We start from the raw sequence: 24,058 nt of genomic DNA, 5'->3' as shown, positions 1-24,058 counted from the left end.
TGGTTTCTTGTGTTTCTCTGAAACAAACGATTAAGGTCGGATTCCATTGCCCCACGATATGGTCATTTTATATTCTTGAAACCCGAAAAGAAACTACTACAATTTCATCAACAATGGTACTTTTATTACTTTCTTCTACGTATTTACAAAAAAAAAACACCAACCAGTTCAAAATGCAGTCAAAACGGCACGTTTCCTTGTTCCCGGGCTCTTTCCCGGTGCGTTGTTGCGAGCAGAGCCCCTTTGGCAGCCTTCAATTGGCAGCTTGGACAGTTTCTCTGATCTGCAATCCGACACGTTCCGTTACCCCACCATGGTGGTGCGTTTGGGTCGCCTCAGTTCGGAGGACACGATGGTGTTGCGTGCCGACCTCCATGGTTCACCTACAGTGCAGGTGCAGACAAAGCAATAACAATGTGTTTCCCTTAGAAGTAAAATAAATATTAGTCTTTCATCCGTTTCGTGGTGCTTCCAGCTGCAGTGGCCGTGCGTGGCCGCTGCCGGTTGTTGCATGTATGCTAGCTGCTTTGGCCTTGCACCCCGACCACGGATCCCGTACGTTCCAGGCAGCCTTTGACTCTTTTGAGGTTAAAAACGCCTAGTGCGTGGCTATGGCGCACAAGTGACCGGATATACGGTTGCGGTTTATCTTATGACTTGTTTGTACAGACTTTCTGCATCTCTCGGGCGCGACAGCTACAGAGCCCCATAGATTGGCTCTGTGTACAGCACGGGTGTGGCACTGCCGTAGATTTCCGACCCGACCATACGCTGGGAGTTCCTCGATTGCACTTGTTGCTTGTATCTGCAAATATCGGAAGGTAAGAAATAAGTAACGTAATGGCGTCTCTCGCCTAAGGATTTCGTACCGTTTCGCCAAACAGCAAGCGGTCATGGTGGACGCAAAGGCGGCGAAGCCTATCAACCCGGCCAGTATCACCAGCCAGGTGCCGGAGGAAGCAATCAGCGCACCGGTCGGTGCTTTCTTCCCAACCGCGCAGGAGTCGATCTTGTGGACCGAATACTTGGCGTACACCTCCGCCAGCAGCTCCTTCAGCTCGGGACTGTCCATTAAGCGCATCATTTCGATCGGAGCCAAGGCAGAGCCGTGACGCGTGAGCTGGAAGCAAGAACCGGTCGAGCTGAAGTCCAGACTATGATCGGCATGACTGAGCACTTGGGCGTCGAAGACGGAAAGCTCAAGGTTCGAGTCCGCCAGCCGGCTTTGCAACTCGCTGCTAAAGTTCGTCAGTAGCTGGCTGATTTCGGTTGGAGGACGCGAAAAGACAAACCGTAGCAACGATTTGTCGCGTATGACGAAAATCTTCATCTGCGTTTCGCTGATACGCCCCGGATCATCGCTGTTGCTTGCCCGCACAGTTAGTTGGAAGTAACCGTCGACAAAGTTTGCCATGCTGCGTGTCGTGCGGATTTCGGCCGTCTCGGGGCTCAAACTGAAGACGCTCGCGTAGTCTTCGGTGCGATTGTCGCGTCGGTAGAACTGCGGGATGAAGTTGATGCTCTGGATCGAATAAACGATCGGATGTGCGCTTGGATCGACGTCGAACGCCCGGCTGTTGGCGATCGGGGTATCGATCGGGACGTTGTGCCGAATGCCGATCGTTTGATTTTCCCGCTCGAACTGCGGCGAGTGATCGTCCCGGTCGGTGATTCGTATCAGAACCTGCTGCTGTGATTTATCAAACCGATTGTAGCCATCGCGAACGCGATCCGGGTTGGTGCCGTACTTGAAGCACCGGATCGTCAAACGGATCGTTTCCATCGTTTCTCGATCGAGGGGTTGCGTGGTACGAAGAACGGCCTCGCTGTTGGGCGTACGCGAAATCTCCAGCAATCCCAGCTCGTTGCCTTCCACGATCTCATAATCGATCGCACCGTTCTCACCGACATCCTCGTCCAGGGCAGAAATGTTACCCACAACCGTGCCGGCCGGTTCTTCCTCCAGAATTACCATTTCACGTGGCTGTGACTCGACATCACGCACAAACCGTGGCACATGATCGTCGATGTCGAGCACGTTAATGCGCAGCACGACGGTTGAGGCTTGCGGGGGTTCACCCATATCGCTCACCTCAATGATAATGTTGTAGGTCGCTTTCGTTTCCCGATCCAGTGACCGTGTCGTCGTAATGAGTCCGGTTTTGGCGTTTATGCTGAAGGATTTGGCATCCTCGATGTCTGACTGGATGCGATAACGAAGCGTACCGCTCGGTGTGGCCGGGCTGTCCGGATCGCTGGCGATTACCTGAAACACCGGAGCACCGATCGTGGCGTTCTGGTGAAGGCGTTGACGCAGGGTTTAAATATGAATATGAATTTAACGGAACTCCCTCCCTCCCGGACCTACCTCAGTGACGTTGGCCGTTTGGCCCACCTTCGGGGCGATGAAAAAGGGAATACCATCGTTGGCGCTGATGTCGCCGATGTACAGCGAAAACGAGACGTCATTGTAGAGGGAGCTTTGCTTCGGCAGCTGATTGCCACTGTCCTGCGCACGGATCACCAACTCGTACGGATCCGATCGTCCCTTGCCGGTTAACATTGCCTTCGTTTTGATTTCCCCCGTCTTGGGATTGATTTGGAGCAGCCCTGAGGTGGAATAAAACCAGGTTTAACGGTATTAAATAGTCGTACATTGCAGCACTGCATGCACTCACCATTAGCTTCGCCTTCGTTCAATATGTCGTACCGCACCTCGCCACCCAGCCCTTCGTCGGGATCGTGTGCCGTGATTGCGATCACAAACGTGTCCACCAGCACGTTCTCGGGAATGACGGCGGTGTACGAGCGTTGCCCGAAAATCGGAGCATTATCGTTTACGTCCAGCACATCGATCACCACCTCCAGATTCGTGCGCTTTGCCTCCGTCGGCCGACCGGGCGCATCTTCAGCCACCACCACCAGCTTCAGGACCGATTGTTTCTCTCGGTCGAGCGACTGACCGGGCGCGATACGGATTTCGCCCGTCGTGTTGCCGATTGTGAAGAGGTTCGAGTGGGAACCGAACAGACTGTACGACACGACGTTGTACCGGAGCAGCGCATCCTTTTCGGTGCGGACGACATCGGCGTCGGTAGCGTGGACGGTGGCCACCAACGTGGGATAGCGGTCCGATTCCCGCACCGACACACGGAACCCGTCCCGTTCGGTGAAGATTGGCGCGTTGTCGTTAACGTTCTCAATCGTTACGTTAACGTACGCCAGCGACTGCCGTTTGCGGTTGCTGGTGATCGCTTTCACGACAAAGTCGATCGTCGTTCGGTTGTAAGATTCGTAGTCGAGCCGCTTGCGCAGCGAAATCTCTCCCGTACGCTCGTTCAGACCGAAGTACCCGTCCACGTCGGGCATCAGAAGCTCGTAGTCGGTGATCGGAACATCCGAAACCGGATCGTCCGCCTCGATGCGAAACACTACGGCCCCGACCGGGGATTCCTCCTTCACTTTTACCTCGATCTTGGGCCGCACCGTCGACCAGCCCTTGTTGCGGAAGAGCGGGTTGGTGTCTTTGAACGATTGCACGAACAGCGTCACCTCCGTTTGGTCGTACTGCTTTTCGGGCGTGATCTGTGCGTTCGTGTCGACCGCCTTCACGGTGAGCGTGATCACCGCGGCGTAATTGTAGCTGAGCGTACTGTTGACGTAGATCGTACCATCGTCCTTGCCGATGCGGAACGCCTGGCGGTAGTCGTAGGAGGAAGTGGTCAGCAGCGGGATGCCGCCCTTGGTGACGGCGGTGATTGGTTCGATTATCGAGTACTCGATCCGGGCGCTTACGTCCGTGTCTTTGGCCGCCACCCGGACTACTTCCGAGCCGACCGCACTCCGCTCCGACACGTACGCCGTGTACGTTTGCTGCGTGAAGCGAGGCGGCTTGTCGTTGATGTCTTCGATTTTGACGTGCACCGTCGTGGTGGCCGTCTCCGGGATCGGGAAACCGGCATCGATCGCGTTCACTACGATCGCGTAGCTTTCCGGGTTCGTGTCTCGGTCGAGCCGCGCATCACGGGCCACCGTTATCAGGCCGGTGCTATAGCGAAAGAGAGGGGGGGAATCCCTAGGTTAAGGAAGCTCAGGCACCCAAAAACGGCCATACTTACTGGTCGTCGATGACGAAGTTGTCACTGGCCCCGACAATTCGGTACGTCAGGAGGTCGTCCAAACCATCAGGATCGGTTGCGCTAACCCTCGTGACGTTGTACCCAACCGTGGCGTTCTCCGGAATCGCGGCCCGGTACGTCGGCGGTCCGGGAATGTCGCGACCGGGCGCCACGGGTCCGTAGCCCTTGAAGATTGGCCGCTGGTTGCCGGAGATGCCCACCCGGACCAGCACCCGGGTGTCGTTCTTCAGCGGGGGCACACCGTGGTCGGTGGCCACCACCAGCAGCTCGTACTGTCCGCGATCCGTATCCATCGAGCTAACCGGGCGCGTAATCCGTATCTCGCCCGTCGCCCGGTCCACCGCGAACACGTGCCCCGAGATGCTGTTCTCCGATTCGATCGCATAACTAACCCGCCCCGCACCCTGCTGCGGTCCGTCCGCGTCGGTGGCGCGCACGAAAAACTGTGGCTCAAACTCGGTCGCTCCTTCGCGGATGGTGCGCGTGTACTCGAGTGCCTCAAACGCCGGATAGTTATCGTTCTCATCCAGCACGTCGATGAAAACGTTCGCGTTTGTCTCGCGACCTCCGCCATCGGTCGCCACCAGCGCCAAGCTGTAGCTCTTCTGCTCCTCATAGTCCAGATTGCGCTCCACGTAGAGTCCACCGTCGGTCGGATTGGTGCGGAAGAACTCCGCCCCGAAACCCTTCACCGCGTACGCGAGCCGCCCGAACATGCCGGCGTCGTGATCCGTCGCGACGATGTCGGCGATCTTGAAGCCGCGCGGGGAGTTTTCACGCACCGTCAGCGAGTAGGTGGTCTGCGGGAACATCGGCGAGTTGTCGTTCGCATCCTGGAGCCGCACGGTGACCGTGGCCTTCGAGCGTTCCTCACCGTCAACGGAAGCCGACAGCTCGAAGATGAACGTTTTGTCGTCGTCCTGCGGTACGTCGTAGTCGAGGCGGGATGAGTTGAGGACCTTCACCACCACCGGTGTGCGGCCTTCGCCGTGCGTTGGCACCACCGCAAACACCCCCTCGGCGTTGCGAATGCTGCGGAGGGCTAGCGTGTACCGGCTGTTCGGGCCCAGATCCTTGTCCGTTACGATGATCGAAAGGCCCGGCAGGGGCGTGTCTTGCTCGAGGTTCTCCGGTATCGTCACGTCGTACGCCGGCTGGTTAAACTCCGGGATGTGATCGTCCACATCGGTCAGCACGATTGTGATCTGCGAAACGGTCGTATCCCCTGGCAGCTCGTTGTTGATCAGCTCCGTCGCTCGGATACCGAAAGTGTACGCACCCCCATTCTGGGTGATGATGGGATCCTCGCGGTCTAGCGGTTTACCGGTGGTTACTAGCTCCGCTACCCCGGACCTTGGGTGTCCGATGTAGTTCAACCGGAAGTGACCCATCGGTTCGTTCTCCAGCATCAGCATGAGGGGGTTCGGGTTGCCCGTGTCACCGTCGGTGGCGTTAATCGACAGCACGGCCGTACCCTCGATCGTGTTTTCTGGGATCGTGGCCGAGTACGGTGCATTGATAAACACCGGCGGCTGATCCTGCACGTCAAGGATCGTGATCGCGACGGTTGCGTAAGCGCGCAGCGCATTATTTTGCGACCCATCCTTCGCCTGCACCGTCAAGATGTACGAGGGACGCGTCTCAAAGTCCAACGGTTTGCGTAGCTCGAGCCACGCCCCGAACTTTCCCTGTGCGATCTTCTCCGTGTGCACCGTAAACACGTCGCAGATATCGTCGGACCCCTTGGTCGGATCCTGGTAGCAGGCAAACGTCAGCTCGGCGTTCGCACCCTCGTCCTGGTCGGTGGCCACTATTTCCGGGTTCACCGTCACATTACTGCCCGGTTTCGTTGCCTCACTGATCGTCGCACTGTACGGACGACCCACAAAGACCGGCGCATTATCGTTGTAGTCCCGGATCGGGATTTCACGGCGGAGTGAAACTGTGTTGGGCTCCGTACCCAGGATGCTTTCATCTGAGGAGTGGAAATTGCCTCTTATAGCGATGCAAACGAAGTGGAGACGATCGAGGTGGCGACTCACCTGTGATGCTGATGATCACCTCCACCGTGTCCTGTTGCTCACGGTCCAGTGACTGGCGCAACCGAACGACTCCCGAGTCACGATCGACACTAAACACCGGCCCGGAGATGCTGAACCGCAACTTGCTTCCCTCGGGGTCAACACCTGGAAAAAACGACCAGGAAAAATTGCGGTCACCATAAACCGTTCCAACCTAACGGGTCTTCCGCTTGGTTCTACATTCTAATAGCTAATGTTCTCCTTGTTCCATGCCTTTCGATGCCTCTCTGCCTTGCCATCAACATACCATCTAACATCGTGGAGGGAGAATGAACGAAACTCAGAATAGAAAGCAGGTAAATGGCCCCGAAAATGCTTCGCACGTTTGTTCGCCAAAGAGCGCCAAACGAAACCAGTTATGTGGGTTACGTCTTCGATCGGTCGTCGAATGGTCTCCGGAAGACGTCATCACTTAGGCCCCGGTTCAAACGGTTCAACCATTGCTTCGTGATGAATTTTAATGTGTGGATGTGAGTTGCATTTGCCTTTCTGTGCTGTTTTCAGCACCATTGCGTGATACAAAACGGGCACATTGCATTGAGCTTTTGGTCCAAAACCACACCACGCAACGCAACGCAATTGTGCATTGGATAACTTTCTGAAGAGGTACGCGGAGACTGAAGCCAAACTGACTGTACGAGTGATTTAATTCACTCTAAAATGCTGATGCTCAATTGTGGTAGTTCATTATTTCCTTATCCGAGTTTGTTATCCAGAGAAGTAACGGCCAATTCAACTAACCATTAGCGAATGAGCGAAGTAAAAAACCTTGGATTGTTGGGCCGAGAGCTTATGTTCCTTCCACTAGTCCAGTGACATAAGAACCAAAACCAGACCGTTGTTGTTCGATGATTCTGTGCCTAAAGACCTTGCTTTAGAAAACGAAAACATTAGCATAGCTTAGCTCTACTAACACTTCGTAACCATATCGCGAGGTACGTGACGTCAGGTGCGAAGCGCTTTCACGGCACGTGATCACAGTTCGGTTGTTTATTGTTGTTTTATCGTTTCAAACGCACTAATGAATGGCCTTTTGGGCGTTCCACAACCATGATCGTAATGGATTCCATCCAAAATGCAACTGGCGTGAAATGGGCGCTACTCATTTCTGGTGGACCCCTATCTTGGGCGCACGGGTTTTCGTACTTAATGATGTTATTTAAATTCACAGGTAGGAATCGTTAGTTAACAGGCATGTAATTGGCTCTACCACACTGTTTCCTCAACCGTGCACTTTAATAGATGACTAAAGGACACTAGATAGCATAGCTTCCCACCAAACGGCCTCCATTTCGGTTCCGAACTCCCGTACAAGCGTAGCCTCCATCGGAGTGCTTCGTTTGGTGCGTGCTCCACATCGATCGTGGGAAAGAAAGTGTCATGGAAACGGCAGACTATCCAACCGTATGTACTGACGGCGCTACGATGACGAATTGCTGACATTTTATACCTCCCCTAACCCTAACCGGCAACCCGGTATGCTGTGGGGACGCCCCAAAAGCAGCGATTGAAGTCGCGCCGAGTCTCGATGTGATGAACTAGTTTTGCAGACCAACATAAGGGTTCGCGGAGGGGTGTGTGAGTGGAAGATTTGTGGCGTGCGATTAGAGGCTATGGTGGCTGGCACCGCACCGCACCGCATCTGCACTGAACTTCAAGCGCAACGCCTGGCTCCTGGCCTTGGCTGGGTTCAATGCAGGCTAAAAGTGGCTGCTGGTGGTGCTGGTAGGTTCAGACCGAGCACCGAGTTGGGTAACGATCTTGTAGGGCCACGCCTGGGTGAACGCCAGCGCAGCGCAGCATAAACGCTCAGAACGGGGGACCGAGCCGAGAATATTTCTCGTGCAGCCGATTGTGCAGCATCGAAGGCCACATCGTCGGGCTCGGCGAAAGGCGTCTTGCTGACCACCATCCGACGGTCTCTCTAACCTTTACGGTGTGTGAATGGCTTGAGCTTTGGGAAGTGAACGATTGGAAGCGTGGCTTAACGGGGAAGTAACCGAACGGCTCACCGGTTTCACTCGTTTCATCATCCGTTCCGTGGGTAGTGTGATGGTCAGCTTCACTTTCGTTGCATAGGGGATCCGTGCTTTCAGCACGGATCATTAATGTGCCACCTCTGCGAGGTGGCGTACCGGAGCCGTATATGGGATTTACGATGTAAATGCATTCGACACGGAGGGCGCCGATCTTCGAGTACCTAAGTAGTGAGGTTGAGTAATTTGACGTTAGGTCCACATAGGAGCCATCATTAATTGCTACCTTCGAAGTTTCGCAGCCGCCCAAAACGATGGTTGGTGCTTATGCGGTGTTGTTTCTGATACTTTATTACTTTTCTCTTAAAGAAAAATTGAAGAAACTGCTCATGGGTTTTGTTTGTTTCCCAAAACTCGGTGTTAACAGTATGTGTTCGATCGAATCTTGATGGGCAGAATAGATGATGGACTGGCATTAACGCTCCAGGAGCATTAAGTAATGATTCAATCCAACAGTCGAGAGACCAACAGTCGAGAGAGCTAATATTTTAGTTCGAAAACAATGCTGCATGAACCATAAGGTAGTTAAAAAAAATCGAACTCGTTAATTTGCTAAAAGTCGAATTTAGCCACAGTACTCTGCTTGCCTTCTTCCTCTAATTACACGAAGTCCTACCAAAGAGCTTTTCAAATGGCGGGCCGTTGCGATCTCTATTTTGTTTCAATTTCCGAAAACACATGTCGCGAACACGTGGTGCATTAAGTGGAAGTGTTTTATTTCGCACCATTCGACGTCCTAGTCCCGCTGCGCATCTCTCTGACTAGCCACCAGCCGGCACAGTATGGTGGTAAACCGTTTCGACCAACTTTCGAAAGATAGAAAATGGTCCTAAATCAAACACTAAATCCATCGCCGAACGTTAGCGATGGTCGTCGATTTCTGTCTTCTTTCTCTCTCTCCCGTTGCACGATCGGAACAAAAGATTTCTCCAGCATTCCGGAGTCTGTCTTTTTCGTGTCCCACTCGAGCTCACTCGCAAGTGAAAGCCACCCAATGCTGCTGCTACCCCCGGCGGTGAGCCACCGAAAAAGGGGTTAAAAAGAAATGCTTCCTTCCGAACTCCTTCCGGGCGCCAAGCCAAGCGCGCCGGGTTGGCCGTGAAACAGCGACAATTGAATCTTGCGACTCCCGGCCCCGACCGCCATTCGATCCCCTGGCAGGGGACGCGCTATCGACAGTGATTTCCTCGGGGAATGTCTGACTTTGAGTTTTTGCTTTTTTCCGTCTCCCCTTCTCATATTGACCCAGTTTTCGGGTTTTTTTTCGGATCTTCAGATGCTTTTTTGTGAGATGACGGTGTCCGGGGCGACATTTTTGACGTGTTTTAGATCGAGTTTTAAGCACGTTTGGAAAACGATGGGGTGTCTAATTTTCGATCACGGAAGCTGTGTTTTCTAAATCGGTTCAATGCTGGTCCATAAAGTGGGGCGAACATTTGGTTTGTTAAATACCATTGATACTGTGTAGATCTATATATATAAAAGAGTACCGCGCTATTTTCTGTTTACTTATAACTCAAGAACGGCTGAACCGATTTGGCTGAAAATTGGTGTGGAGGTAGCTTAGATCCAAGGGCCCCAGATAGGATACTTTTTATAATCCGATCGCGTCACAATGAAGCCACAATACGCACAATGTGTTTTTCTCCCCCCCCCCCCTCCCCTTTCCCCATCCAAATAAGGTCGACGCGATCTCTCCCGCTGAGGCGGCATCGACAAACGATAGACAGAGAGCGAAACAGCAAGCAATTGTCTCTCTCTTGCGTATGCTTACACTCTCTCTCGCAAACGCCGAATAGTTTGGCAAATTGTCAGCCAGTGAGAGAGACTCCAGTTATATTCTCGCGATCCGCCACTGTGAGCAATTGTTTAGCGACAAAGGCGGATCTCCTTTCTCATATCTCCTTTCATCCTTCGCGTCGTAAAAAAATTAACGTGCGTGGAGATAATATTGAATACTTCATTTTAAACACTTGCTTTTTCGGGAAATAATTTTAATCGTAGGGAAGCATTCCCCAGTAAGTATTTACTTAATAATAGTGAAATTGTACCGTACCGTGTTTTGTTTGGGGAAAAATGTGAAGATTCGTGTCAATTCCAGCAATGATCTTCAGGTGAATAAGGAGATACCAGCTAACAATTAGGAATGCCAGCGCCAAATCGTGAACTGAATGACGTATATAATCGAGATGTTTGGCGCATGTTGCGAGATGTTTTGGACGGGCAATGATTTTACTGTCCTGAAATTTCCGCCAAACACTGCCAGTAATTCCAAGATCAGCTGACGAAATGAAGTGCTTCTCTTCTTATTGGACAACGACCGTTGAACGGTTTTAGCCTGCACCAACCAGCGACAATGTTAATCTCTGATACTCTTTCTAAACGTTCGTTTTTACGGGCCGGGTTGTTAGTCCCGCGCCAACCCCCTGGAACGCCGGAATCGGGAATCGAACCCATGGCCAGCTGCGATACAGGGACGAGCGTTACCGACTGCTCCTATCACCGGGGGCCCATTGCCTCTGGGGCGAAACAGAGTTCGCCGGGCCTGCTAGTTGTGCAATAAATTACTGGACAATTAAAAAAATATATATTCAGGCAACCTGGGTTCGTCCAGTCCAGCGTGCCAATTGTAATTGGTCGACAAAAACAAGAATTTACTCTAAGGTTTAAAGAAGTTTTTAGTCGTTAAGCGAGAAAGGAACTAAAATCAGCCATTCATCCAATGTTTGATTGTACAAATCGATTGTGTTTATTCGGATTTAATTTGTTTCGCTGACTCTTATCAAAATATTGCACACTATTAGTTGTCGACCAGCAATTTCCAGTTTTTCCGTCTACGGAGCCCTTTGCAACGATGGACCGGTTCGGTTTTTCCAAACGGCTTTCGGTTTGCCCTCGGCCTCGATACCCGTTACTCGAATTAAGCCCCTCCGTTTATTTCGCCCTTTTGCAGAAGACTTGCAGAATTTACCTACCACAAAGAGACCAGGTTGTGGTGTAGGCTTTTCCGCTCGAGAACGTCGGCCAATTTGCGGAACCGATTGACGATGGGCGACCGTTAGCAGAGGCATGTGCCCAACGGAAGGAAGTCGCAGAAACCACGGATTCAATCGATTGATGAGACTCGCGTAGCGTGAAAGATTGTGCAAAACAACGGTTATTGAACAGCAGTGGGGCTGGCGGGAGTGCCACAAACCTTCCCCCACGTTCCCCGGTAACGGAAAACACATTTCGATGAGAATTAGGTTCGTAACAAGCTGCAGTTGTCTGAAGCAAATCCACCCATTGAAAGGCCTTTTTAATCGAAGCTCAGCGAAATGGTTAGGAAAATTGAAAGAAGACCAAAGACCTCGGTGTGTGGAAACCGAGACCCTTGACGGAGCTGGAAAAGCAAACCGCCTTTTCACCGGCTTCATAAGTGTTTCACGTCGCGCAAGCTTTATTTTCCTAATCATTCATCGACCGCCATTTTCATCACCACCGAAACCTTCAGCCTTGGATGGCACCTCAGGCTCCAACGAAAAACAGCTGTTATGCTCGAGGGATGACGGGTGTTTAAAAGCCCCAACAAGGCCCGCACCGGTCGTCTGTTAATGCTTCGTTTGGCACATGGCTTATGAGGATGGTGTTTTTTCTTTCGTTTCGTTTTTTTCGGCATATATAATTATGCAACCAGTTTGCTCTCGTTTTCAACATCATCGCAGGTGGGTGGCGAACGAAAATGCGAGTGGTTCCGCCAGCCAGCCAGCATTTTCCGTTCCGGCGCCCCCGAACCTAATGGGCCTAATGAGCGCAGCTTTTCTGGAACTGATGCCAGCGTATCGCAATGGCCGGCCGGAAAAGCGGAGAACGAACGGTTGATGCGGCGTTTTAATTTAACCATTCCATTGGCCGTTTTTTGTTGTTGTTACCGTTGCTCCAGCCGGATCGATTTAACTGGTTTGAATCGATGAGCATCAATTACCATCCAATTACTACGCTGGTTTGCGACTTTCGTCTGCCTAGATTGCGGAGGCTAGGCTTTCGTATGCCTTTGAATCGATAATGCGTGGTGCGGTTTAGAGCGAAGAATCAATTTCCTGTGGGAATCTCAGGCGGAGCCACTTTTCCGTCTGCTGGTCAAGTGAATGGAGCAGACAAATTACCTGAATCTGATACTACTTGCCGCTGAACAACGTGATTCGTGTCAACAGGCTTTGCGTAGCTTTCGTTTATCGTGCCTCATCGTCGGGCCTACAAGTGTTTTGCTCCATTCGTGAACTCGTTACTCAATTGGGCAACATGAGCATAAACAGATGTCGCACAGTTTTGTTTCATATGTGTTGTCTGCGATGTGGAAACACGTGCTGCAATTAACGGCGTACCTCATGCCATCTTTGGGTGACCCAATTTTCGGGGCAAGTTTGCATCTGCAGCCGTGGGCTCGGTTTTGTGTATGGGTTCCTTCTCGATTGGTGGCAAGAAGGCTTGCTTTAAAAGAAGTAAACCCCTCATTACATCAACGTAAAACTTTGCCCTTTCTTAAGCTAATTATCCTGAATAAAAATGGATATATTTTATTGAGCTATGAATGGAAATACTGTGGGAAAGGATGCTCTTGGTCAAATGACATACACATTTATACTGAGCATTTTTAGTTTCTCGATTTCTAGCAGCATGAACATCTTTTAACAGTCCACTCCGACCCAAAACATTCGATTCAACGCAGCCGCTACAAACTCTATCATTACTTTTAATTCCTTGCCATCTGGATTGCCATCACTGTGTTTTAAGCGTCGAACAATTTAACACTGCACCAGATCGGCACTTCCGCTGCTGAACTTCCCAGCTCATAAAGGGTCACCTAGTCTCGCGTCGCTTTCCACGCTGAGAAGGAAGGCGAACCAATTTCGCTGTCATTGTCAGAAAAGCTATCATTGTTTGGCCCCGGACGACGACGATTTGGTCCGACAGTTTTCCTTGCCAAGACCTCTCAACCTCTGCCCACGGACCGTGACCGGGGGCTAGGCTAGTGAAGCAAGAGTGTTGCCATTCCAGCCAGCCTCTCGAGGCGAGTGGGAAGTGAATGACGAACTGGATCAACTTGAGCTGGCTTCCCTTTCGGACGACAAAAACGACGATCGGCACAAAAAGTGAAATTAAAACTTGTTAAACACCTCTCCGGAGCGCGGTGTGCCTTCGAGGCCAAAACAAGATCTCGCTCATTCAACGGAGCCGGAGCCGCCCCGGAGCCAGCAGTTAGTCTGGAGCCGTAACCCCCAAAACCTGCTGCTGCAGTCTCCTGCTTTCTGTCGGTGGCTGCATAATTAAACGAAACCAAGAGTAGCACTACCCGGTGGTGCTGGTGGTGGTCAATTGTATCATCCGGTTCCCTTACTTACCTCGCAACTGATAGACCACACTGCCGACCGGGGTGTTTTCGAGTAAACTGAACCGGGACATGTCGCCGCTGCCCGGGATAAAGTGTGGCGTCCGGTTGATGATCTGTGTCCGGGCAACCGGTCCGACCGATAGGCCCACGAGGGCTACGAGCCAAACCAGTTTCCCGCTTGCGGTGGCCCGGTGCATTCTGCTGCTGCATCCGTGCTGCATCTTGGATGTCTGGGCGATGGCCGCGTTGGTGGCGTGTTGAAGGAATACTTAGGGTGGCTTCAGGGCTTCAAGGGCTTCCCTAAGCACTTATGCCACCATCACACGCAAACAGAGACCGCCTGACGCTGTTCCCAGCTTTCGGATGATTAATTTCTCGCTTCTACCAAGCGCTCGCGAGAAGGTCTTTCCGCCGGTCACGTCGGACTGTTGCCGAAAGCAGTAAAAGGTTGACCTCGTCACAAACGGTCGGCCGCCGCACGATCTTAAGATGAGGCTTTCTTTCGCCTGGAATTTCTCAACACTAACACACGCTCTCTCTCACACACACACACACACACAGTTAACAGACACTCTTCCGTTCACACCACCTTAGGCCGGGGTGGGTGATTTGCATCTTCTTTCGCTGGGTCCACCTGACGACACCTGGCGACGCGTCACTTTCCGGAGTCTTCGCGTTGCTCTCTCTCGCTCGCTCTCTTTGGACGGACACCGGTGGACGATTGCTATTGATCGCGGTTTGATCACTCGCTACCGAGACATCTGCAAGTCGAGATCACAAACGGCACTCATCACCTGCATCTGCCGTGCTGTGGTGCAAGGTTTCTCGCCTGCTTTCCGCGAACGATCACCTCGATCGATCGATCTTTGCGCACGATTTTGGCACGTTTCACTGACCTCACCTCAGCACGGAGACGAGTGCTGCTGACTCATTTCAATTCGCGTCACGATCCCGGACCCGGCGGAGAACCGGTTGTGGTGCCGCTAGAATATGGGCCAATCGCCGAAAGGCCGATCGGAGGCCCTTCCCGACGAAAGACCGACGGATGGCAATCGGTCAACTTGGGTCAAATACTTCTTCCGTTCGGGGCAACCAGCCTTCACGCAGGTGCACAAGGAACGCAACGTGACACGAGACACACGAACACACGCAAAAGATGGCTCCCGCTGGGAAGTGGTTCACTTCTCAGGCTCACGAGATCGCGGGATCAGGCGGTCGCGGAACATGCGCTCAGGTCGATCGTCGCTCACTGACTGAGTGGACCGGATCGGCGCAGCTTCGGTCTGTACTCGGTCTGATCGCCGGCTTCTGCGAAGCTTCCGCCACGAAGAAAACGCCAAGAAACCGCAACAACTCAACAACAACAACAACGACTCGCTGAGTTCCCTCGGTGTCGAACGGTTGTTGTTTGCTTTCGCTCACCGACACCGTTGACTGTTTTCGTTGAAATCTCGTAGCTCGTTCGTGCCGCGGGATGCCAAACAAAATCTCGGGCCAGGCATATATGCCAGAGGTGCGTGCTTTTTCCCGTAGGCACTCACCCAGGGCCCGCCGTTTGGCTTAAGTTCCGAGAGGAACGCATGTTTGGCTTTTTGTTTACCTTGCGGTTCGTGAACCGTAGCGAAAATAAGCTCTCCCGGGCATCGCTGGCTGGCTGGCTTCTGGAAGGAACGCTTGTTTACTGTTGCCGACGCAATGGCCGACGGGGTGATGGTCGGCTTATTTGTCGGCGAATCCGACATGTCCGGCCCCACAAATCAGAGATGAAGCGACGTTGTTGCGCTACGTGATTCGGAATCATTTTACCCACCGATGATCTGTTAGCTGGAAGTAGGGAAAAATTGTTTTCCGGTGTCGCGTACGATGCGGAAGCGTGTGACTTTAAATCCGCACATTGATCCTAAGCCAACAGGTCGCATCAGCAACTGGAGTGCGTGTTGTTGCGCAAGCAACACGCACAACTTTTTGTGGAAAACTAAATTGACCGGTTTGTGAATTAATGGGCAATACACGTAAAACCCAGGAGGATTTCTAAGGTTTCGTTTTGTTGCGTCATTCAACCATGCAGCAGGGTTTTGTGAACTTTTTCAGTTTTGCAAACTTAGTTTTGTGGTTTTCTGTGGACCATTATTGCATAATTTCAAATACAAAATATTGAACGGAACATATTAAAAGGTCGTCTATTACTATTTTCTTTAATACTATTTTCAATCTATTTACAATTTACTAACAATTTGTTTGACGATAGCCGTTCGCCCACTGAGGCAGTTTCCCGTCTGATGCAGGCGTTGAAGTCTCTCGATGCTGAGTTGTAGCTTGCGTGCCACGGCTAGCAATAAAGTGGCGAGATCACTTGCGTGCAAGGGCCAGTGTTCAAAGTAATTGTGTGCGATCCGGAGCGCAGGAAAAACGTACCCAGAAAATATCACTTAGAGAACATATAACGAGAACAAAGTTGACGTAATGTAAATAGTCTGCAAACGGAACAAAATGTATATTTTGCTACGAGTAAAACCCATCGGAATGTACGCATTTAACGAAAAAGATGCTTTATTAGTCTCTATTCGGTCCGTCACTGAGTGAGGTGCGATTCAAACAGTGACATAGTTCTTCTAATCAAAGATGAATCTAAACAGGATACATCAAGCTTTATTTTGCAATAAAACGCAAACGATAATGGAAAAGGTATCGCAACTTTTGTGGATTTTCAAAAATTATTTATTTATTCATGATTATCTATTTTGTCCTCTTTATAATAATCCCCATCAGATACTATTCAACCAGCGTTTTTTTTTCAATCCTCGAAGCACTCTAAAATATTTTTTTTTGTGATCTTGTTCAGCTCCTCTTCAGATGTTTCAATCGTAGCGTTTATTAGGCGGACATATCTTGAAAATACGGTGGCTGTGGCATCATAAGTGTTTTGTTTTTGGCCAATAATTCGCTCCCAAGCAACGATGTGTGAACAGAGGACGTTTCCATGGTGCCGAAAGGCAATTTTTGCTTTTCCACAAATCCGGGAATTTCTGCCGGATTACTTTGCAAATTGCGCATAACTGCTCCTTACCAATGGCAATAAGACAGGCAAGCAAAGTAGCTGTCGAAAACTGATTGACCATTCGAAATGGTCGAACTTGTCAACATAAGTGAGAGACATTAGTAGCAACATAACGCCACGAAAAAATCGAAAGTCGAATGCCAAATTCCGTATACTTTTTTAGCAGACCACGTAGATTTGTGCAGTTTATGGTGCCTTCTGTTTTGGTGATCGTAGGACGCAGAAGCATGCTTTTGCTTGCTTTTGATGAGCAAAAAATCTTGATCTCCTGATTTAATCGCTGCACAATTGTCCCTCTTCGAGTTGCGTGAAGAGCGAAATGTGTCCTATTAAAACGGTATCAAATGTTTTTGGGCACGGGTTGTCTTTCGCTCTCTATTGTGTGCGAATCATTTATTCATACAAGTTATCTAACATCTCGCAGTGTAGAACCACCCATTTCGAGCGGCGTGTTGTTTTGCGAACTCCCTCAAAAATGGAAATCATAGAGGAGAATAGAGATTTTCCTGGCCCCAAGCTGGTTCACTGGCAGTTGGCGCGGTGTCGTTAAAGTAGCAATTCATCATCTGCTGTCTTAATGTTATGACACACTCTTCTTTCGGTGCCGTTGAGGTTGAGGTTGTGGATTTCATTTTCCAAATCGGTCATCATGTTTTTGGTGGCTGGCAAATAGAATCGAGTCCATGACGATGTTATTATTTTAGTTTAACGTGTATTACTTCAAACCACGTCAAATTCAATTTAAAAGTACCTCTCTCTTGCTTTTTCTATTTCCCTTTCAAGCTCCCCGATTTTTCGAACGTACGTTTTTGCATTTATTTAAATCACCCGCTATTGGCTAGTTTGTCGTACACACAATTTTCCCATATTGTTGGCGCCTTGGTCCACTTCTGTCTTCGGGTCCGGCAGCTGCGCGGTCAACGCACTATCTGGAGCGATGGCGATGGGAGATAACATTGACCCGCGTCACCGCTACCTACGGCTATCGAAATCGCAATTATAGAAAACACCCTACGGAACAATGGCGCCCCGGGCGGTGAAGATGGTAAAACACCCCAAAAATCTGGTAAACACATTTCCCACCAACCGAGGACAGGGAGGACGTCACGCACGGTGCCTGCCCCCCTTTTTGGCTAGGGAAAATCCAATCTGAGCCGTGTTTTGAAACCCTCTCCGAGTGATCGACATCGTCCAACAGAAAAAAAAACTCTAACAAACAGGGCAAAAATAAGAAGAAAAAAGTTCGCACCAAATTTCGCTGCTTTCGACTTTTGGCCCTGCTCGGGAATCTACTTAAAAATGCATCCCCAAGGCCCTCCGACCGAGCGCGTGTTTGATTAGCATTTAGACGCAGATTTCGGCTCGCCATTAGGCCAGTCGTCCGCCATTGTGTGACGCGCGCGCGCGCGCGGACACGGTCAGGCTCATCTTCGGGGGAGGTCAGCCACTGGAGGCAGCAACGAAAAACCGTGGGGCAGACGATCCACGGAGACGATAGCCAGGGCAGGGTCGTTAGGTGATGAAGCGTGGAGCGCATCGGTAATTAAATGGCGTGTGGCTGGCGGGGCGGGAAGAGTGTGTTGCAGTGGCAGTGGGGGGGTCACGCTTGCTGTCACGTGCTCGGCCGTTAGAACAGTCCGTTCGTGTAGCGGGCATTATCGTACGCGGCCCGCGTGTTCTGGGGCGGCAAGTACGTGGGCGCGCAGAATGTCTTGGTGACGGGCGGCAGCGTTACGTACGAGGTCTGGGCCGGCTGGGGCTGGCCAGGCAGCGTTACGGTCCGCGTTTCCGTGTGTGTCTCATAGACCGGGGTGGCCACCGTGTAGACGGACGTGGAGGTGACCGGAGGCAGCTGAATGGTTGTGTAGATCGTTTGGGCCGGAAGCGTTACGGGCGGCAGCGTAACGGTGTCATGCACGGTCGACAGGACCTGGCTGGTGCGTGTGATGAAGGAAGTTTCGGTGCGCGTTACCGGATTGTCACAGACCGTCGAGTAAACGATCTGAGGCGGAAGCGTTACCGGTGGCAGCGTAACGGTGTCACGCACGGTCGACACGACCTGGCTGGTGCGGGTAACGAGCGAGGTTTCGGTACGCGTGACCGGTGGCAGCTGGACGGTACTGTAGACAACCTGGGGCGGTTGGGTAACGGTGCGGGTCTGCGTTTCCGTTCGGTAGACCGGTGTGGCCGTAACGCTGGTGTACGTCGACACGATCGGTGGCAGCGTTACGGTTTCGTAACGCGTTTGGGCGGGCTGCAACGGAGGCGTTACGGTGTACGTAACGGTGTTGGTAAGCGTCTGGTAAACGGGCACAGTCGTCGTGATGTAAACCGACGACACGACCGTCTGTTCGTCCTGGTAGGCGGGCAGCATGACGGTTTCAGTGACCCGCTGATAGTTGGTCTCCGTCTGCGTGACGTAGACCGTGTCCGAGAGGGCGCAGCTTGGCTTCGGGTAAAAGTATCCTTCGAATTCGTCCGCCCGTACGCCAACGGCCAACGCGGCCACCAGAATGGCGACGAGTTTCTAGCACACGAGATAAGAGACACATTAGTCATCGCAGATTAGGGGCGGCGGCTTTCAGCGGCCATCGCTTGGAATGTCGACCTCAATTCAAAATTAATCGCCCAGAGTCCCCAACCACGTGATTAGCATAAGCCGAGTCGGGCACGTTTTGTGGAAATTCATCACTATCACTATCAGCGCGGCGTCAACGATCGCGCATCAGGTCAGCCAACTCGTTTCGGCACTCTGATCTAATACTTCATCCAATCCACCATAAGCCACCCGTTTTTTTGTGTGAATAGTTTCGCCTAATTAGCACCCAAAAAAGCTGGCCCTGGCCCGGCCTAGAGAGAAGAGATTAACCGAAGGCCACGAAGGCCACGAAGGCCCCAGCTCGACCGAATAAAACCTTCCAAAGGGCCTCCACGCGAACAGGTTTGCTCATTAACGGGAAAACGGAGTCCTTGGAAAGGGTTGGCCTCCCACTGGCGGGCGCTGGCGATGAACTTCGCATCTGGTCTGGACTATTTTTAGCCACTGGCATCCGGGACCGGCAGTTATGGGCCGACACCGGTTCACTTTGAGCCACAACGCTCTTCATCGGCACACTTTGCTTTGAGACCACTTTCGATGACGGAAGCCCGTTACGCCAGGTTCTTCCGCCTCGCCTCGATCCGTCGTGATGTTTATTCGCCATTATCGAATTGGCATCACCGTACGCGGCCCGACTTATGTAACCTCGTGCCTGGCCATCGACACCCGGATCATTCACCGACGGGTTTGGGAAAACGAATCCACACGGCACATTCCTTGACGGTGGCAATCAAATGAGCTGAACAAACAAACCATCCGAGCGGCCCCGGACTCACCATTTCTAGTGCTCTAGCCCCGAGGGGGTGGGGGATGATTTCACAAAAACAACGCACACACACAGAAACACACACACAGAGCCACTGGCACGGATCCTTTACGTCACACCCGGAAGGTCACGTACGAAGTGTCCGCGCGTAGTCCTTAAGATGCTTTGGTTCGTGTGCGTGCTAGATCGCGTCGTCGTCCTTGCTGCGGAAGGATCGGTTGGGCGCTCCGTAGATCGAACTGCCGGGACGGACTGATCGTGTCTCGGCCGCGGGCGGATCTTTTTATATCGGAAGGCCCCCGGAGGGGCACCGATGCGTGGACTCTCTAGAAGCTGCGAGAGTGCGAATCAAGATGTTTGCCTTTGGTTGTTGTTGGACGCTATCTCATTTTCGGTGGGAAGCTCAATGGTCCAGCCAGCCAGTAGAAGGGTGGAACCACATCGGCTGCCGAGCGGGGTGGGGGGATTCACCTGCAGACGGCCGCGAAGGAACCGCCTGGCCAACCGCTGCAGCTCGGCTGCGCTGCTGGGTGGGAACTATATAGTGAACGAAACGGAAGACCTTGTCTCGGTCTGAGCCCCCCGAGAGCGCGTTCTGCCGAAAAGTTTTTCGGAGAAGTTGGGCGCACATTATTAATTCATGCCGCCTGAGCCAGTTTTTATCTGTGGGAATGGGCTCTTTCTCGGACACACGAAACACCGAATATGCGTTTCGTTTCGTGCGGCGCTGGCCCCGTTCATCAAAAAGAAGCTCGTCACGTCACGCGAATCGTGCCCTGGAGATGATCTCTGGCGACAGAGGGCGCCCGGTATCAACAACCTTTACGCCGGATCGACCCTGGCTTGAGGCGCTCTCTGGCGTGCCGGGAATGGTGCACTGGGCAGTCCCTTTCATTTTGGGGGAGGTAGCGGCACTGTGAGAGTCGCCTGGTTGCGAAACCCCATTTCGGCAGTATGGGACTTGTTCCGGGGGGCACTTCAGGTGTATGTAGCTTCTGATTTCTGTGACTCATGTCTAGGGGTTTTCCCCGGGCATCGATTGCCTGGCATCGACATATTTGACAAAATCTTAAAAGCTGGAAGCAGCCCAAAAGGCCAATAGTTCGTCGCCTGACCTACCAAGAGCAAATACCATGTTGTTGTGTGATTCCCCGTTCCGTGACTCGAGATGCCGTTTGAGGAGTTTGATGATCCGCACCTAATCAGCAGCCAACCGAACAGTTCCAACGCTTTGTTGCTGGAGTCAATAACTGACAGCATTCTGGAACTACTTTTAGACTTCCATTCAGAAAGAACAATCAAGCGCTAACTGCTTAGCAGCTTCGGAGTGGTTTCTAATGAAGTTTGTAGTTCCATAGTTGATTTCCATAACACAATTTCGAAACGACATCGTGATCGTGACAGTAAATCTTGATTTACGTTGCCGACGCCAAAGGACACCTTCTATCGAAAACTAACACCACACCGTTGAAGCCATTCGGCGTTTGGGCCGAAAAATACCCGGTAGTCTGTTTTGGGTGGGCATACAAACCGTTGTCGGCAGTTTGACCGCTTTTCGAGCACAGACCAGCGACCACCATAATGAGCCTCTTTTGTCTGAAAGTAAATATCATTTGCAAACATTAGCACCCAACAAATGCGCCACGCGCCCGGGCGCGGTGTGAAAACGAATTAAAGGAGGCAGCCCAAATTTTGTCCACACTCCTAGTGCGCCACAGACCTTCACCACAGAGGCCTGAGCTGGCTGCCATGTGATGCTTCGATGAACATGGAACGGGATTTCATCATTCTAATGGCGCCATCGTTTGGCCATCCGAGATCATAATTGGGCCGCTATCGGGTTTTTCGGGCTGGGAACGATCTGTCCACCCTCCGGTGGCTCTTGGTGGCATTTGGTGGATCCTCGGTTGGATTGGCCCCCGAGGAAGTGCAATCCTCCGAAGGCTCCGAGTACACCCTGATATCAATTATATCTACATCAAGGCCCGTGACGCCATGTAACCGCCGAATGTGGCGGGAGAAAGAGAGAGAGAGAGAGAAGGAGTATCATGAGTACGGCACGAGAGTGAGCGGAAAAGGTTGGTCCACCACGAACCGCGAACCGCGAAGATGTCACGAGCGCAGCGCTCGCGCACCATTAGTAATTATAATTAGTTTGCCATCCAAATGGAGCCCCGCTCCGGTGGACTGCGCAGGGAATGGAAGTGGAGGCTGGCGGCGGGCGCTAAGCCAACATATTGGCTGGCGTTCCGCCCGCTGGTAATACGAAACTAATTTCAATGCTAGCGAGCGCAGGATGCTGCGAACTCTCACGTCCACCACGCAGCCTATAACGTCGGCCGTTACGGCCGTTACGCAAAAAAAATTGGGGGGATTGCGACGTGAATGCTGGCTCTGCTCGCGTTTGCCACCTCCCCAAAGGCGATAGGTGGGCCTCTAACATATTCCGTTTTCCGCGGCACAAGGAACCCGGCAGGCGGGCTTCCGTGACCTTTCTCGTGAAGAAGCCCCACAGAAGCTTGATGGCACTTGAACCACTCGGTGCGGAACACAGTCAGTCAACAGCTCGTTGCGCGGGCTTGAGGGCTGCAACGTGCGCTAGGCCAAGTACTTGGTGACCGCACTTTCCGCCGGCGATTTGGACATGCCGCCCACGGGTGGGCTGTGGTTAATTGACAGAGCTGCGAGATCGGGAGACATCCGAGTAGAGCAGCAGCGTGTGTACTGTCGTGCTAATGAAAGTCAAGGTCAGGATCATTATTGTGTGATCACCATTTTTTCTTTTTTCTTCTTTTTTGGCAACCTACCAATATTTGCCCAACGGCCGAGAGGGCGCTCCGGGGAGTGATCGCCGATCAGCAGCGACACGGAATGGGGCGTGCAAACAGATCGAGCGTAATCGGTGGTTCCACCGATGCTCCCGCTCATTTCTCACGATATGCCCGCACCGGCGAATCGTCACGAGCAGCGGGGAATCGCAGAAAGTCCTTGGGATAAAGTTAGCACCCGCTTATCAGCGGGAGGGCCACTGCGCGTTACGAGAATCTGCAAATTGAGCGTATCCTTGTGGGGACCGTCGGGTGTCTGGACCCACGCACGTAGACCTTGGCGCTGGTTAGCGTATCCGGCTTGCAGCCCGACCGGCTGGCCACGTTGCACCGTACGGAGTTGCATCACAGAATTGCAGCCTCTCTAACGCCTTTGCAATCGGTTTACGGTGGACAATGCGAAATGGGAACAGCGGGCACTGGGCGCTGAGCTGCTGCTGCTGCTAATGCTGATCGATCGTTGGTAATTATTCTGGTATTAGAGTAACAGGCTTTCGACGATTTAGTGAAGCGTATGATTTATTATGCATATCTTTTGTCGCCATATAAAGACATCCGTAATATGTCAAATGTATTTTAACAATTTTGACAACTTAAGCTCCTTAATAAAGTTATTAAAAATTAAAGTGTCTATTATTAATGACTAAAAAACGTGTATGTGTTTGGGGCAAATAAATGGATTGTATGGGTCGGTAAGGATTTAAATAGGATTAATGAAACAAGCAACTCAAATTCAGTCTCAATATTAGCAATAGTTGTGCAGGTGTTACCCATTACAGTTATGTTCAATTATATACGTCTCTGAGGACCAAAACTAGCTCAGCTGGACAGTGGCGATCCTTCGGCGAGACAACATTAGGCTTATACGACGCCCATTTCGTATAACTTCTACTGAATTTGCGAGAAGGTTTAACTTTCCGTATAGAAAAAACATAAATAAAATCAGAAAAGAAATGGTAATTCGTACACGAAAACATAGTATTGCCCAAGTTCCATCCAAGATAGCCCAATAAAGCAGCTTCATGTGGACATTACAATCGCTGTCGCTTGGCATAACTATTCACAGTGCCGTAACGAACCGTGGGTTCGCACCTTTGTTGCGCGACGAATGTTGATGGGACGAATGTGGTCTATTATCGCAATTACATCGATGAAAATAATGCATCCCTTTGTGCGGCGC

The 24,058-nt window shown here is 51.6% G+C and overlaps 2 protein-coding genes across 2 annotated transcripts; both read right to left on the bottom strand.

The window, feature by feature from the left end:
• Positions 1-696: 696 nt before the first annotated feature.
• LOC128266917 (protocadherin Fat 4) lies at positions 697-13,848 on the bottom strand. The gene is made up of 7 exons (XM_053003705.1): positions 13,638-13,848; positions 6,182-6,325; positions 4,119-6,114; positions 2,679-4,048; positions 2,369-2,610; positions 870-2,296; positions 697-805 (listed from the first exon to the last, which is right to left on the bottom strand). The coding sequence occupies exons 1-7, from the start codon at positions 13,846-13,848 to the stop codon at positions 697-699; spliced, it is 5,499 nt and encodes a 1,832-aa protein (XP_052859665.1).
• Positions 13,849-18,312: 4,464 nt separating this feature from the next.
• LOC128266915 (uncharacterized) lies at positions 18,313-23,224 on the bottom strand. Its single transcript, XM_053003704.1, has 2 exons — positions 23,090-23,224; positions 18,313-19,212 (listed from the first exon to the last, which is right to left on the bottom strand). The coding sequence occupies exons 1-2, from the start codon at positions 23,222-23,224 to the stop codon at positions 18,313-18,315; spliced, it is 1,035 nt and encodes a 344-aa protein (XP_052859664.1).
• Positions 23,225-24,058: the final 834 nt, after the last annotated feature.

This window comes from Anopheles cruzii, chromosome 2 (genome assembly GCF_943734635.1).
Source record: "Anopheles cruzii chromosome 2, idAnoCruzAS_RS32_06, whole genome shotgun sequence".
Classification (NCBI taxonomy): Eukaryota; Metazoa; Arthropoda; class Insecta; order Diptera; family Culicidae; genus Anopheles; species Anopheles cruzii.
This window is presented reverse-complemented; position numbering and strand designations above follow the sequence as displayed.

What these genes read in the sequence shown, in the direction of transcription:
- LOC128266917 (XM_053003705.1), bottom strand. Translation starts at nt 13,848, where the DNA reads ATGCAGCACGGATGCAGCAGCAGAATGCACCGGGCCACCGCAAGCGGG. An exon ending in GGTGATCATCAGCATCACAG is followed by an intron (nt 6,115 to 6,181) that starts GTGAGTCGCCAC and finishes TCCACTCCTCAG; the next exon opens with ATGAAAGCATCCTGGGTACG. An exon ending in AACTTCGTCATCGACGACCA is followed by an intron (nt 4,049 to 4,118) that starts GTAAGTATGGCC and finishes CTTTCGCTATAG; the next exon opens with CACCGGCCTGATAACGGTGG.
- LOC128266915 (XM_053003704.1), bottom strand. Translation starts at nt 23,224, where the DNA reads ATGCAACTCCGTACGGTGCAACGTGGCCAGCCGGTCGGGCTGCAAGCC. An exon ending in CGCTCAATTTGCAGATTCTC is followed by an intron (nt 19,213 to 23,089) that starts GTAACGCGCAGT and finishes CTCGTGTGCTAG; the next exon opens with AAACTCGTCGCCATTCTGGT.